Consider the following 16,056-nt stretch of genomic DNA (forward strand, 5'->3'; position numbering starts at 1 on the left):
CTTATTTCGTTTAGTTTTAAATTTTTTCAAGAGCTTGAAAAAAATGTTTGCATGTCCTGACATTCCTGAGTGATTTCACCAGCTTTGGCTGGTCAGGTTGTTTGTTGAGAACTTCACTTTTATTTCAAGGGACTAAGAGCTTCTACATCACACAGAACCTTAGTGAAAACTCCCTTCTCTTAACAGGTTAAAAACAAGACGTGAAGAGTAGTGAAAGGGACCAGTGCTTGCCAAAGGGGCCTGAGAGAAAGGCCAGGTCAACACCCTGTGGACAGCCCTGCACTGTTTTCCAAAGATGCTCTTGAAGTAGTCCTCATTAACACAGCTTGCCTTCACCTGCCAAAGCTCTACATCATGGGCTGCATGAAGTCAAAGGAAACATTCCCATTTCCTACCACATTGGACATTGACAAGCTAAATGAGAGCGAAGAGGCCTTTATGCCAGATGACAGCTGCCAATATAGGACACCTTCCCCAGATGAACAACAGCAAGACCAGAAGGATGGGAAGAAACGCCCAGAGCCCGGTGCCGTGATTGGTGCCGTGATCCTTGAATTTGCAGACCGTCTGGCTAACGAAATTGTGGAGGATGCCTTGCAGCAGTGGGCATGTGAAAACATCCAATACTACAACATCCCGTACATTGAGAGTGAGGGTTCTGAAACCATCATTGACTGATGATACTCGACTGTGCTCTGGATGTAGTTGGTGCTAGTTAAATACATAAGTTTTCAAACTCCAACTAGATGTTGAACCATGTCTATGATAGTAGTGTAGGGATGCTTATAATGAAATATAGTTTTAAGCAGTTCTCCTATTTAACATCAATGTATATCTGCTTGATCTCAAATGTTGGTTATAGGTGGCCTGGAAAGAGGTCTTACACAACCCAGCCATTAGCTGTCTGTCATACCATGCTCCTCCAGGGTCAGGAATGACATCACCAAAGAAAATGTTGACTAAAAAGTGCCCAAATTCCAAATGGTTATTTTAAGGGGTTGGCTTTAAAATGATTATTTTTGTTAATTTATACCAAAAAAAAAAAAAAAAGCCCAGGACATGAAAAGGGAGTTTTCTTAAAATCAAAAAAAAAAAAAAAAAAAAAAAAAAAAAAAAAAAAAAAAAGGACCAGAACTCCAGCCATAGAGATCCACAGCATGTCTGTTGTCAAAACCATTTGTGTCAGGGACTGCCCACTTCCTGACACCTGTAGCCTACCATTAGAAAACCACCATGGAGAGGGATGCCTTGACTGTTGTTCTGAGAAGGAAGTCTATTTTCGTAGATGGAAAGGTTAGCAACCACTCTCAGCCTCAGGGTCATGCCACAGCTATTAATGGATGATATAAACTTTGCATGTTACAGCCATCTTTAACAGATAATTTATAGAAGTCGTGACAGTTTATCACATTGGGAAAAGCTCTTTGGTACTTTTTATTCAGTAAATCTTAAAAATGGCAGAAATTTAGTCTGCAAGGTGAAAATCTGAGCCTGGTTTTCATGGTTAACCATATATAAAGCCTCACTGCAGTGCTGGTACCGGGGTGGATGTGTAGTTCACACAAGAGGACTTAGAATTCTCCCACACTTCCCCAAGGGAAATTGTGGGATTCAGCAGTCACTCGTGCCCCCAGAACACTCTTAGCCACATAATCTCCTTCTGAATGGAGAACCTGTGTGGGTTTTAGCAGCCATGCATGCTCACAGAATACTTTTAGCAATATTGTAGAATTGTTATAAATTAGGCACTTAAAAGACCATTATATGCTTCATTTTTTAAATCTTAACTGTTTGAAGCTCAACAGTAACGGAAGACTTAGAACAAAGTCAACAGAAGAGGACTGAGTGTCTAGAATTATTACCAAGCTATGCTAAACACCGAGTAAGAGAAAATGGAGCCCATCAACACCAGTCCTTCAAGGATATGGTTTATCAGCATTCTTGAAATCCAAAGCCATTGAAGAATGGCTTTTGGTATCATTATGAGCTAAACAGGCACTTGACTTTATTCATAGTGGGAAATGCTGCCTCTAGTATTTTAATAATCTATTGAAAAATAAGTCAAACCGCGTGGATTCTCCAAGCAGATAAGTTGTTAAAATGAGTGACGGCCATTGTTCAGTTTCCTTTCAGACACCCATTCATTCTGTTAGGTTCACTAAATCCAGCAAGTCACAGTGCTCCACCACACACAGTGCTCCACCACACACAGTACCCCACCACACACAGCACCCCACCACACACAGCGCTCAGAACGGCTTACAGAACTGTAAGCATCTACTCCTGCTCTTATGCCTCCCATAAGTATAATCTTTAGTTCATAGAGCACTTTCCAATGTCTGTACTGATGATTCAGGCAAAAGCTTGTTTCTTATTCAATTGGTTTCTCATATGAAGACACCTGTTGCAAAGTTTCTTGTTATTTAACAAACATAATTAAGTAAATAAAATTATATATGTAATGGGTATGGATTGAATATTTCAACTTCAGATTTCTTCTTTGTCTAAGGGTAGAGCCTGCCAAGGCCTCATCTAGCTAGAGGTCTGTTCCCTGCTGCTATATTAATATATACACACATATCATAAGAACTGTATGTCAGCCCAGGAACAAGGAACCACAAGGCTTACACAGTAAGTAGTGGGTAAACTATGTGTGATAAAACAATTGAAGAAACTTATACCACACTGGATAGTACCAGGATATAGTTTGGCCTTGATTAGAATTAGGAATCTTTCATGAGGAATCAGCCCTCTTTCATGCCTTTACATTCAAATAACTGAGCCTCATTTGAGGTCTCATTAAGGAGGAGAGGAGAAGGAGGGGCTCATAAACAGAAGCTTGAACAACTCGGTAGCTACTAGACAGGGACATGTGGAACGTCCTTACTTACTGAGACTGAAAATGCCAGTGTGCTTACTGCCCCTCCCGCTGTATCTCTGTACTGCTGCCTTTTGATTAGAGGCCTTGGACGCTAGAATCCTCCCATCCTTGTTGCCTTATCAGTTCTTTACAGCCCACCTATGGTTATTACACTGAAAGCACAATTCTGAAGGAGGAAAACCCAAAGAAATTTGTATGAAGCTGTCTCAAGCACTAAAAGTGTACAGAAGTCACATGATAGGCACATCCTAGTCAGTCACCATTGGCATTTGGTGAGAGGGGACAGAGTACACTTCTGAATGATTTATTTTGGAAACCAGAAGTTAGACATGATAAATGATGTCAAAAACAGTAATGTACCTGAGTACACAAATAGAAAGTCTATGTGAAATGACCCAGCAAGTCAGGTGTTTCTTCCTTGGAGCCATAACACCAGCTCTAAAGAATCAGCTGTCACTTTAGTCCCAAAACTCAAGCTTTGTTGACAAACTCCCTTCACTGTAGGAGTTAATTCTGAAGTATTTTTTCCCAAATATTTTTTGTGAAAATGGTTATGTTGGTTTTTTGTTTTGTTTTTCTGTAACTAATAAAAGTCTAATTGCAATTATCTGTCGGCTGTTATTTAATGAAGCAAATATTTTTGTTGTGGTTCACTGATGTCTCAGCTCTATTCTGTACTGCTTACATGTGCACAGTAAAGGGACATGTATCTATACAGACAAGCTCATGGGTTATTAAAGTCTCATCTAGGAGTGTTGACAACTAAACTATTTCAGACATGTTCTTAATGTTTGCAGGAAACATCCTTTATGACAAGTAGATTAAGAGCTGAGGACATGTAAAAGTGGTATCCTCAGGGATGGAAGCAGGCACAGGCCACTGCTCCTTTCAGTTCTGTTCTTGTCTCTCTTAGTTTTAAGGAACCTGGGATGAAGGAGAAATCCTAACAAGTTAGAAAATAAATGATTAGCTGCTGACTCTAATATAGAAATTATTCTGACTTAGAAATCTTAGAAATGAGCAGGTTTCAGTCAGGAATTCTCTGATGTTTCTTGCATACCTTAAAAAAATGTTCTCCAGGGGCTGGAGAGATAACTCAGTAGTTTAGAGCTCTGGTTGTTCTTCTAGAGGACCTGAGTTCAGTTCCCTGAACACACATGGCATCTCAATCATCTTTTAACTCCAAATTCAGGGGACCTAGGGTTCTCTTACGGCTCTGCAGGCAGACAGTGTAAATGTACACATGCAGGCAAATGTACATGTACATAAAATATTTGAAAAGTATGTCACCTTCCAATTACTAAAGATACTTATATTTTAAACTGCTTTTCACTTATCACATACATGTTTGCTAAAATTTATAAAGAACAAAGGATGTCTGTCTTAGTGACTAGGGTTTCTTAATTCCTCATCTTTTCAAGTTAGCAAATACTGCAAATAACAAGAACAGTATTTCCATTTCTACCGGGTGCAGGTTCTGATGACTGGGAAAGGTCGAGGATTAGTAGTTATTTAGCATTCTGGAGACAGAACTTTATACAATCATTTTTCTTTTTGGCATGAGATTTTTAATGTTTTCAAAGTAATTCTTCTGCTACAGTATTGTTTTAAAATATATTCATGTTTAAAAAGAGAAAATTTCTAAGGCATCAACATACACCCTCCAAATTTGGGGTCTTAATTTTTTGATAGTCTGTACATAATTAGTTAATTACTATATAAAGTAGAAGTCAAAGTTACCATTTTAATGAGAAATAACTCGGGATTCTCTGGAGCGCTTGAGAATTTCTTATAAACCAGGGTCCAGCAAACCATTTCTGAAGATTACAGGAGACAGACACGTGAGGTGCTATGGGTCAGAGTCTGTGCCATGGCCACTCCAAGCAGCCACAGAGAACACACTGCTACATGGCAGGAAGGTTCCATAAAACACTGGTGTTTGAACTCCAGCTACCATATCATGAAAAGTTATAAACACTGGTGCTTAAACTTTGGGCAACCACTGTCTTTTCATTTCTTTCCCAATCATTTAAAAATGAGAAAACCATGTCCAACTTGCAGGCTGCACAAAGATGGGCAAGATGCCAGGCCCGGTCTTTGTGCTGTGGTGTGCTGACCCTACTCCACAGTGAACCTCAGAATTTCAAATCCCTGCTTCCCAGAGATTTAAAATACCTATTCAAATCTTCATCAGTAACATCTCTTAGATCAGCTGGTTTCCATTTTGGTGTCTGGTCTTTGTCAATAAGAACTGTCAAAAGAAGGTAGAGACATTAGCACATCTTTTCCTGCTCTTACCAGATTTATTTACTGAATTAACAACTGTGTCTTACTAGGCATATTTTTATAACACATTTTTTTCTGAAAAATTTATGCTTTTAATAAAACCTAGTCAACTAATCTGGCAGCTCAAACATTCCTCTTCTATCCTCAGACAAAACTATAAATGAAATCTCCATGTTATAGACAAGCTAAACACAGTATTGATGCAAGGGCCTGGCTTTTAACCAGGTTTTGAGAGGAAAATTAATTACTTGAAGTAGAGGAAAGGAGATTTTATACATAATTAAATATAGATTCTGCCCTTCAACCAAATCTTCTAGTCTAGATAGCTCTGAGTGAAAACAATGACCACCACACCACATCAGGTAATCACCAAATCTACTCCTATTTCAGTACAGACATCACTCAGGATAGCCACAATCTATCCCCAGAGGATTCTAAGTGTGAGATCTATGAAGCACTTAAAAAAAAATAAAAAGAATGCCTATTTTCTGGTGTTAGTGCACTACAGTTATGCAAATGCTATTCAAGAGCATGGATGAAGGGTATGTAGGAGTTCCACACCGATCCTCAGAATCACATGTAATCTATAAGTACATATGAATCTACACTTGAAAACAGCTAGAAAAGCATTGTTATGGTAGCACATCTCAGCCATGCCTAACATATATAACTTTAATGAAGGATGGGGAGGGGGAGGAACGAGTTTGCATTGTTGTTTGGAGGTGGCAATATAGGAATTAAACCTTGGGCCTCAGGTACCCCAGGCAAGCATTCTGTCCCTAGGCTGTATTCCATCCTTAAATATACACATTCTATAGACACTTAGAAAAACCCAAATTAAGTCTGGAGCATTAAGCATCTGGAGCAGTAACCTGTGAACCAAAGAGAAGGACGTTGGCTAGAGAAAGCTTTATGCACAGTTAAATGTGGGTACTGGAGAAGTGTTTTGCTTAGGACAGCTGCGGACTTATGGATATGCAGACTTATTTCTATGGGAGACTGTATGTTTGCCTGCAGTGGGATTCTGAAGCAAATTAGAAATAGCTAATTTCCACCCTACAGCTTGTGTTTCTTAGCCAGTGTCAACAAAAGACTAGTTCTGGGACATCTTCCTAAAGCATCTCTTTTAAGTGTCTGGCTGGCACTGTCTACCTCATGGAGATTCTATCAAAGGACACAGGAGAAAGCACCAAGCATATCTGGGCTGCATTCCTGCAAGACAGCAAGTGTAGCCCCTGCAGGAAGTCAGTGCAGCAGGGCCAGAACTTTAAATCCTTGGCTCCCTAACAGTTCCTTTTATCTTCTGTAGCCAGAGAGGAGTCCATCCTAGATGTTAAAAGTAAGAATGCTTAAGAACCACACCCCCAATTTGCTAGATTATTTTATATAATTTTCTGACATATTTTTTATAGTTAGCAAATTGCAGCAAGAATACTAAACAGTTTTACCCAGAACAGACATTGCTTTCAGAATGAGAGTCTATGCTGAAATAAGAGGCAACATTTTTGTCTCACTAAAAACAAAAAGTTTGAGCCAGACCTGGTGGTACATGGAGGTGATCCCAGTACTCAGAAAGCCAACCAGCTGGGCCTATACAGTAAAACCTTGTCTTATGATAAAAGTTGTTTTTCAATTTTAGAAACAAAAGTAGCTTGATAAGCAATCCTTTGCTTTTTGTTTTTATTTTGGAGAAAGGGTATCTCCATTATGTGGCTCTGCCTGGCCTGGAACATGCTGAGTCGACCAGGCTGGCCTGGAATTTACAGAGAGAACCAGATTGCTCTGCCTCATGAGTGCCAGGACTAAAGGTGTGCACCACCACACCTCACAGGTACTTGCTTTTTGATGTAACATTCTAATGTTGACCTACTTCAACTCCTTTTTCCTTAAGTAACTGAGAATATTTATCTAAAATATCTAAAAAATATTTTGTATTTGCAAAAGGACCATCACATAGTTAGCAAATACTCTAGGAACAATTCTTAAGCAGTCCAAGTCTCCTGAAAGCAGGGACCACCACTTTGACCTGCATGCATCGAAAACACATAGGGAATTAGTAGAAAATATGCATATTGTTCTAATCATACAGCCACCCACTTGGAATCAACCCCATAAGCCTTCCAAAAGGACTGCACCTTGTGCTGACTGGTAGATAGATCATGCTACAAATTAAGAGAATTCTACGATAACAGTACGAATTTACCAAATCTCATGGTGTAGAAAACACAAAGCTTTTACTCAGAGAAAATTTTCTGGGGTTAGAGAGTATGTAGGTTAGTGGTAGAGCCTGACTTATACCCTAACCCTATAGCCTATACACACATGCACATACACACACACTGCACTGTACTCTATTAAAATGGTTAATAAAACAAGAAACTGATCAGTTTGGGAGACAGAGGCAGGAAGAGACATGAAAAATTTGTGTGGAAGAAAACAACTTGTTTTATATAAGGCTCTTTATAAACATAAGAACTACTCATAAAAGGAATGGTTACAAATTTGCTAGAAAAAAAACAACATATGCTTTTTCTAAATTGCTGGCTTGATGAGTAAAAAAGGAAAGTATAACGTACTCTCCCAAGACATTATAACTGGCTACACATGAAGGAAGTGGGTGGCGGATTCAAACACTGCCCACTCATACTAGAACAGTACAAAGGAAGGAGGAGGAACAGCTGAGAGCTTTCTGGTTCAGAATTGATAAACCTTTTAAAAACAGCAGGGCATGTTTACAAGTTATAAGTCCCATGAGCAGAAGGGCGTCTGACATACATACACACCAGACAATAGTGTTGAGACGTGAACGTGAAACAGTTTTAGAGACACCTTCCCATATGTTACACACACACACACACACACACACACACACACACACACACACACACACAGGCAGAGAGACAGAGAGACAGAGAAAGACAGAGACAGAGAGAGACAGACAGAGAGCATACACCGTTCTAAGAGTGTAGTTTGCACTAAAACACCCATTGAAGTTATATGAGAATGCTCCCAAATCTGCCTCCCATGACAGTCAAGAAGTGAAGACACTGATCACTTACCAGCTCTAACACCTTCATGAAAGTCATGGCCCTCCTGAAAGAAAGTCAGAGTGGATGGAGTAAGTATGGGCCTCTAGTTCCTGTGCTCTCTCCTCCACCCACCTTGGCCTTTCACCCTGTATGGCAACGCTCACAACACTCAGAGTCTAGACCCCTCACTTTAGAGCATCTCCAACTTCACTGACTCCAGCCAGTGAGCTCCACTGAGCATATCTTTGCCCCTCCTCAGGTCAGGCATCCTGTGAGTCTCCCCCACCCATGTTGCCTTTATTCTGTTCTTTTTCTAGTCAGGCCCTTGAAGCCACTGAGATGGCCACTTACTCTGGAATATGTCCTCAGCCTTCAAACCTTTATACTATTCCAGCAAATTCCCTACACTATTTGCATCCTTGGTTTCCTATTGGAAAATCTAGGGGTGTGAATAGTTTCATTTAAAATTCATGATTTATAATTCTAAGTCTCAAACAGGCACAGAAAACTGCTCATGGTCCATGATGTCCTCCCCATTCTCAAAGTAATGATGAACTATTTCAACTTTCTCTACTTCTCACTCACTCTCTGCTTCTACTACATTCAGGTAAGGACGTAGCCTCCATTAGCAAAGGAGAACCTTTCTGATATGATGTGTTTGCATCAAGATCCCCACAGCTGACATAGCCTCTAGTTTCTTCTCCTTTTCAAGACTCCAGGGAGGGACACCTTCCTTTTGAGGTCCAGTTATGCCTACATCCCAGTCTCCACACCTCCTCTGCCTCCCAAGAGCTTTACTTGAGAATGGGGTTCCATAGCTCTCTCCTAGTACCATCTCTGGAAGCTGCAGCACCAAGTGGCTGAGTTCATGAAGTTCAAATGCCTGGAACTATCTACTGCACAGTGGCCATGTTACATTGGCAAGTGTTTTCCTTTATGAAGTGGCTACATCAGTTCATAATGATATGGTTCTAACCTGTGTCTGAAAGGTGCAGTGGTACTAAGTGCTCAGTAAATGCTGTTGTTGGTTCATCTACAAAAGTCTTGTTTCTCTTTGGGAAATTCCTTCCTTCGTGACCCTGCTCTAATATCTCCCATCTTACAAATGAACCTCAGTGTCCGGTTCTATTTTGAAAAATAAAATCTGTATACGTGTAAGTGTAATATCACTTCACAGCCCACCTGCTTCATCTTATCTCCAATTTATGGCTCTAATGGCCTCCTTTGCCACTCTGAAAGGGCTTGCCAAAACTCACTAACTGATTATAAACTGTCTTCCCAGTGTTACCTTGTTTCCCATAGTCTTGGGCATGTTATATTTCATTCTCATACAATGTCCGTAATTTCTTTCCTTCATGATCCAATCATCACTCAACAGTGTGCAGTTCAGTTTCCCAGATCTTGTCTATTTTCTATCACATCTGATAATTAGTTCATTCCGTTGTGCTTAGAAAGAGCGGAAGGAACTAATTCAATTTTATTTGTTGAGTCTTGCATTGGCTCACAAGATGTGGCCTAACCGGGGAAAAGTTTCATAGGCTACTGAAAAGAAAGTGTTCTTTCTAGTGTGTGGGCTCAATATTCTGCAGATAGCAGGGTCATTTGATATTGTTTGGACCCAATAATTTTTGGTTTATTTTTTAGGTGACATGTCCTTTGGTCAAAGTGGGGTAATAAGTCACTTACTATTAATGTATTAGGGGTAGCTGGCTTTAAGTCTAGTAGTATTTGTTTTGTGAAATTAGGAGTAGCAAGCTTATTGTAGGCATGTTTACAGCTATGTCTTCTCAATAGATTGTTCCCTTATCAATATGATGTGACCTTCTTTATAGTTTCTGACTGGCTTTAATTTGAAGTCTCAAATTAAAAGTCTGTTGTTTTTTGCATGGACTAATTGGCTGCAGGTGCTCTATCACTCTCCCATCTCTGCCTCCACCAGCAACGGACATTTCTCAGAAGCAGCAAAATACTGGGTCCTGTTTTATGTAGTCTGCTGTATCGTTAGCTGGGGAGGTGAGATCACTGATACTTAGCTACTGCTGACGTGTGTGTCCTGATTCCTAACTTATTGCTGATTTTGTGGTGTTTGTTTTCTTCCTCGTCCTTTGAATAACCACTGATGTAACATCAACTTTTCCCTGTCACCTCCTGGCTTTGCTAATCTTTCTCCTCAGTCTGAAGCAGTTCTTCAGTTGCCTCTGGGGGGCTGACTTGGTGGTCAAGAATCACCTGCTCTTATTGTATAGCTCCCCACCCACCCTCAATTATGCAGGACTGTTGGCTGGGCGAAACAATCTGGGTTGCCACATCTTGGTCCAAGCCTGTCTGATTTTTAAAGTCTACACTGCAAATTACTACACTGTAGCTTTTATTCTGATAACCCACTCTTCCCTGTGACTTGGTCCTTCTCTCTTGTATCTCTCACCATTCTTTTGACAGTTTTGGTCCTTTAGTGCTTTGACTGGTACATGGTGTGGGAAATTTCTTTTTTGGTCCTATCTGTGGTCTATATGCCTCTTTTGCCCAGATGGCACCTCTCTAGACTTGGAATATTTCTTTTGTGATTTTATTGAACATACTTTCTATACCTTTGATCTGCTTTTTTCTTTTTTGATGCCTATAATTAATTTATAAATTTGGCTCATAGGTCCTGCATGTTCATTTTTAAAAGACTGATCAATTTTTATGTCCAAGTGACCCAATTTTTCTAACTTTTCTTTAAGCCTTGATAATGGTCTTCTATTTGCCTATTCTACTGAATTTTACATGTCCTACAATGATTTTCCTAACTAGAAAATAACAATATTCTATATAAAAGTCTTACCATACATGCTTGAGTTAACCGATATTCCATGGTCAGTACCTCTTGCAAAGTCTTTGAAGCACCCTCCATAAGCTGCCTTAGTGTGATCTTTAGTGATGTTGGAGACATTTTATTGATTACCTTTGGAGAAAAACATTCCTTGTTACCCAACTGATTCTTTGCTGTACGTAACAAGCTATCTTAAGTCTCTATGAAAGCCATATTAAAACCTGCACCGCAGAACTTTCATTTCTTTTAACCAATTTTCTATTGCTACTGGGTTGGGGGCGGTATTTTATGTACTTACATTTCAAATATTATCTCACTCTTCCAAAATCCTACTCCTTCCACCTGCTTCTATGAAGATACTCCCACCAACCCACTCCCACCTCAATGCTCTGACATTCCCCTACACTGAAGAAACAAGTCTTCACAGGACCAAGGGCTTCTCCTTCCACTGATGCCAACAATACTATCCTCTGCTACAAATGGGGCTGGAGTCATGGGTCCCTCCATGTGTACTCTTTGGTTGGTGGTTTAGTCTCTGGGAGGTTAGGAGGGTTCTGCTTGGTTGATATTGTTGTTCTTCCTATGGGTTTGCAAACAACTTCAGCTCCTCAGTTCTTTAACTCCTCCATTGTGGTTCCCATGCTCAGTCAGATGGTTAGCTGCAAGCATCCTCATCTGTATCAGCAAGGCTCTGGCAAAGCCTCTCAGGAAACATCCATATCAGGCTCCTGTCAGAAAGTACTTCTTGGCATCTGCAATAGTGATTGGGTTTGGTGGCTCCATATGGAATGGATCCCTAGGTGGGGCAGACTACAGATGACTTTTCCTTCAGTCCCTTCTCCACTCTTTGCCCCTGTATTTCCTCCCGAGTATTGTGTTCTCTCTTCTAAGAATGACTCAAGAATGCACACTTTGGTCTTCCTTCTTCTTGAGCTTCACGTCTATGAAATGTTTCTTGGGTATTAGGAGCTTTTGGGGCATTTTCAACAAATGGCACTGGTTCAGCTGGAGGTCAGCATGGAGAAGAATGTAAATTTATCCATTCTATACACTAGACCAAAGACCTCTACATTAAACCAGATACATTGAAACTAATAGAAAAAAAAAAGTGGGGAAGAGCCTCTAACACAAACTCATAGGAGAAAATTTCATGAGCGGAACACCAATGGCTTATGCTCTAAGATCAACAATTGACAAATGGGATCTCATAAAATTGAAAAGTTTCTGTAAGGCAAGAGACACTGTCAATAGGACAAAAAGGCAACCAACAAACGGGGGAAAGATTTTTACCAATCCTACATATGATAGAGGGCTAATATCTAATATACACAAAGAACTCGAGAAATTAGACTTCAGAAAATCAAATAATTCTATTAAAAAATGGGGTACAGAGCTAAACAAATATTTCTCAACTAAGGAATACCAAATGGCTGAAAAGCACCTAAAGAAATGTTCAATATCCTTAGTCATCAGGGAAATGCAAATCAAAACAACCCTGAGATTCTACTTCACAAAAGTCAGAATGGCCTTGTTACTGTAGATGTGTGTGTGTGTGTGGCAGCCTTTAAAGCCCAACTGGGTACTTTTAGGAAAAATAAATGAATAAATAAATTAATTAATTAACTAATTTGAAAAACAAAGCAAAACAACCCAGTCTATGTCTTTTCATTGGGGAACTGAGTCCATTGATGTTAAGAGATATTGTTTCCTGTTATTGTTGTTGTTAGAGGTGGAATTATATTTGTGTGGATATCTTCTTTTGGGTTTGTTACAAGATTATTTTCTTGCATTTCTTAGGGTGTAGTTTCTCTCCTTGTGTTGGAGATTTCCATCTATTATGCTTTATAGGGCTGGATTTGTGGAAAGCTATTGTGCACATTTATTTTTGTTATAGAATATCTTGGTGTCTCCCTCTATGGTAATTAAGAGTACAGAAGAATCCACATGGGCTTTCCTTAAGGAGCCTGGAATGGTCATGTGTGCCAGGTGCAGCGTGATGACATGCCTAGCCCCCAGGGACAGTGTTGTCACTGAGTCTGTGCTGAGGGAACAGGAAGATCCTGGGTGACTCCAACTTTGTCTTCACTATGTCTAAGTCTTGTTGGGTCCTGCTGCAGATCATCAGACTGGCAGAAGTGCTTGGAGACTAAACATAAACATACATTTGACTTTTCTCTTTGGAAGGTATCAAGAGCCTTGGTATATATAAAATAATTTATTATCTGAAAGTTTTCAAGTATATCCAATAACTTAAAGGGGCCTAAAAGAACAAACAATAAAGGGAGGAAAAAGACAACCTGGATTTACTATTAAACTTTCCTGTTCTTCTTGTGGCATCAGGAAGAAAAAGACACAGTAGATGATAAAGGAGAAAGATGTGTGCAATGCAGATGCCATCTGAAGGACTTACACTCAGTTTGTTTAAACACCAGCAATGCAGCAAACATTATCAACAGGTACTTCACATAAAAAATACCTATATGGTCAATAAACATATGAGATGCCATTTGACTTCATTGCAAATGCGAATCAAAATCACAATGCAATGTTATTTTATGTACTCCCAAATGACCAAAATGTAAAAGAAATGGCATTATATATTGCTAAGAATGTGGAGCTAGCCAATGCTCAAACGTAATCAGAAACAACAATATTGGAAGAGTGTTTAGAATAATAAGTATATGTATAAATACACAAGGTAGTTGGTTTCTGTAATGCTACTTATGGATATACACCCAACAAATATATGAATCTGTGCTATCATAAAGCATATATAGAAACATTTATGGCCACACAAATTCTTACAGTAAAAACCTGAAAATCACACCAGATGTGGACAGCAGGAAAAGTCAGTTTGATGTATCATATAATGAAGTGCCTTACTGTATCAGAATCAGCATCCGACTGACTGCTGTGCAGCACAATGTAGATTAATCGATAGATGGAGACAAGCTAAAACACCTTTGAATATTAAAAAACATAACCTGTTTTTACTCTGCCTAGAATTCTGAAATACTTCATTCCATAATCAATCTAATGATAGGTCCAAGGATATCAAGCACCAGTGCACCTGACACTTACCCCAAAATGGTTTTCTTTCCAATGTTATCAGTTATGTGTAGAAATGTTGCTAACTCTGAGAAACACTACTTAAAATTCAGCAGTGACAGAAAATGGAGACTTGCTAGCTTAAACAAGATCCCTTCTTTATTAAACCACTTGGTCAAAAAAAATAATCTTAAATATTAAACATTATTATAGGTTAGATCACCATATAGATATATCTATAAATATATAGGTCTGTATATTTTTCAGTGGTCTGACTCTTCTAATAAAAGAGTTTCTACATGCTTCTTCCATAATGCACAGGGGCATTTGGAAATGCAATGCTGCTACCAGTGACTTCTGTTACAGTCAGAGGACATAAAACCAGCTTTGTGTGGTCCTCAAAATCCAGCAGGCACACATGATGTTTGGGTATTGTAGTGGGTTGGTCTAATGTTGCTTATATTCTAGTGCTAATTTGGGATTCCCAAGACTGGCTGACCCTAAGATGAGAAAAATCATACAGAAGACAAAGTGACCCTGCCCATCATTAACTGTAATTGGTAAATAAAGAAGAGACATGGGTGGAGTTGTTAGTGGATTATAACCGCATGAAGGGTAGGAAGGTGCTATACTGCTTAAGGCAGACTAAAAATATAAAGGCTGTGTGTTTTTTTATTCAGAATCCCAGTAACTAAAGGCCTGCTGGAAACCCTAGGCTGGAATGTTAATACTTATTATTACTCCAGAGTGTTTAGTCAAGGTTTAGGAAAGATGCTCTCAAAGGCTTATTAGCACACACCATGGACTACTGACAACCCTCAGACAGGCTTCCCTGTCCCAAAGTGTCCACAGTCAGCTGGGGCATTAAAAAAAATCCATGCATTACCTTCATCTGTTCTATGGCAAAAGGTGAACCATCTTGCCGTAAGTTTTCAATAATCTGTTCCACAGTATTGGCTGAAAAACAACTATAAAGAAAGAAACACAAATTCACCATTGACAAGTGATTTCTTATTTCCAAATCACCAGTGAGCCTGAGCACTGTCTTCCCCAAACCCCACTTCAATAAGAAGACTTTTCAGTGTGCTCTGCAAGAGAGGACCTGCACACACTCCCTGGGTAAGTGCATTCGGCATCTATCACTACTAGTGCAAAATCAAATCTATTCTTGGCTTCTGGCTTGTTTTCATGCATTGCTGATACTTATAATTTAAATACATATCCACACTACAAAAACCGGCTCCCCTTCATTTGCATTCCTCCTGTTCTTCCCTTAGGTAGGTTCCCAGATCACAGCACAAAGTCTTTCCCAACTGGCTTAATCAGTACCTTTGAGGAAGGTGAGTGAAGACAAGAGGAAGTTAGTTCAATTATTATCCTCTGGCCTTTCTACCAGACTTTAAAGAAGAGGTATTCTGTGTTACAGTAAATATTAAAAAATAATAATTGGTTTATCTCTTCACCGGCCCTGAGGTCTCGCTCCTTAAGCCTGGTTTTAGTTCCGTGCTGCACACTCCTCTGGCGCCTGGTCTGAGCCATCACCATGGCTCAACTCATCCACGAAACTCCCTTCCCTTGGCCGTTTTCTACTGACTGTTCTCCGCCTCTGTCCCAGGGTATTTCTGTACCCCAAAATCCCACACAAACACAACTCTACAGCCTGATAGCTTTTCATACAAGTTTTTATATTCAACTCTCAATCCACAAATTCTCTACACAAGATTGCATCAAACAGACAAGGATACAAACTGCCCTTCTGTATGAGATATTAGATCTGTAAAATCCTTAATGTTCATAGCTTTTTAACACCAATATATCCCACCTGGGTCCAGCTGGTCCTTGGGAAGCTCTATGTTGCCTTGACCTCTAACCTCTGTCCTCTGACCTTCTTCAGACCTCTCAGTCTTCTCTACTTCCCTTGCCCAGTCCAATCACTGGCTTTCCTTTATTTTACTAATTAAAATGGGAATGTTCAGTTGGACTCACATGACTATCCAGGC

The 16,056-nt window shown here is 39.6% G+C and overlaps 2 protein-coding genes across 3 annotated transcripts in view; one reads left to right on the forward strand and one right to left on the reverse strand.

The window, feature by feature from the left end:
- Positions 1 to 354: 354 nt before the first annotated feature.
- Positions 355 to 678, forward strand: LOC308433005 (small membrane A-kinase anchor protein; the record flags this gene model as incomplete). The annotated part of the gene is made up of 1 exon (XM_080932885.1): positions 355 to 678. One exon carries the CDS (start codon positions 355 to 357, stop codon positions 676 to 678), a length of 324 nt encoding a protein of 107 aa, XP_080789011.1.
- Positions 679 to 4,435: 3,757 nt separating this feature from the next.
- HIBCH (3-hydroxyisobutyryl-CoA hydrolase) overlaps positions 4,436 to 16,056 on the reverse strand; it is a 57,741-nt gene continuing 46,120 nt past the window's right edge. The window contains exons 11-14 of one of the 2 annotated variants that reach the window (XM_080932689.1): positions 14,943 to 15,024; positions 11,060 to 11,140; positions 8,227 to 8,260; positions 4,436 to 5,132 (exon numbers count right to left, since the gene is read on the reverse strand). In XM_080932689.1, coding sequence (XP_080788815.1) covers positions 5,017 to 5,132; positions 8,227 to 8,260; positions 11,060 to 11,140; positions 14,943 to 15,024 — 313 coding nt within the window. In that variant the 3' untranslated portion in view covers positions 4,436 to 5,016. Of the gene's footprint in view, positions 5,133 to 8,226; positions 8,261 to 11,020; positions 11,141 to 14,942; positions 15,025 to 16,056 lie in introns of both variants that reach the window. The other variant, XM_080932688.1, reaches the window with a different exon arrangement.

The sequence above is a fragment of the Micromys minutus genome (genome assembly GCF_963924665.1).
Source record: "Micromys minutus genome assembly, chromosome: 19".
Taxonomy (NCBI): domain Eukaryota; kingdom Metazoa; phylum Chordata; class Mammalia; order Rodentia; family Muridae; genus Micromys; species Micromys minutus.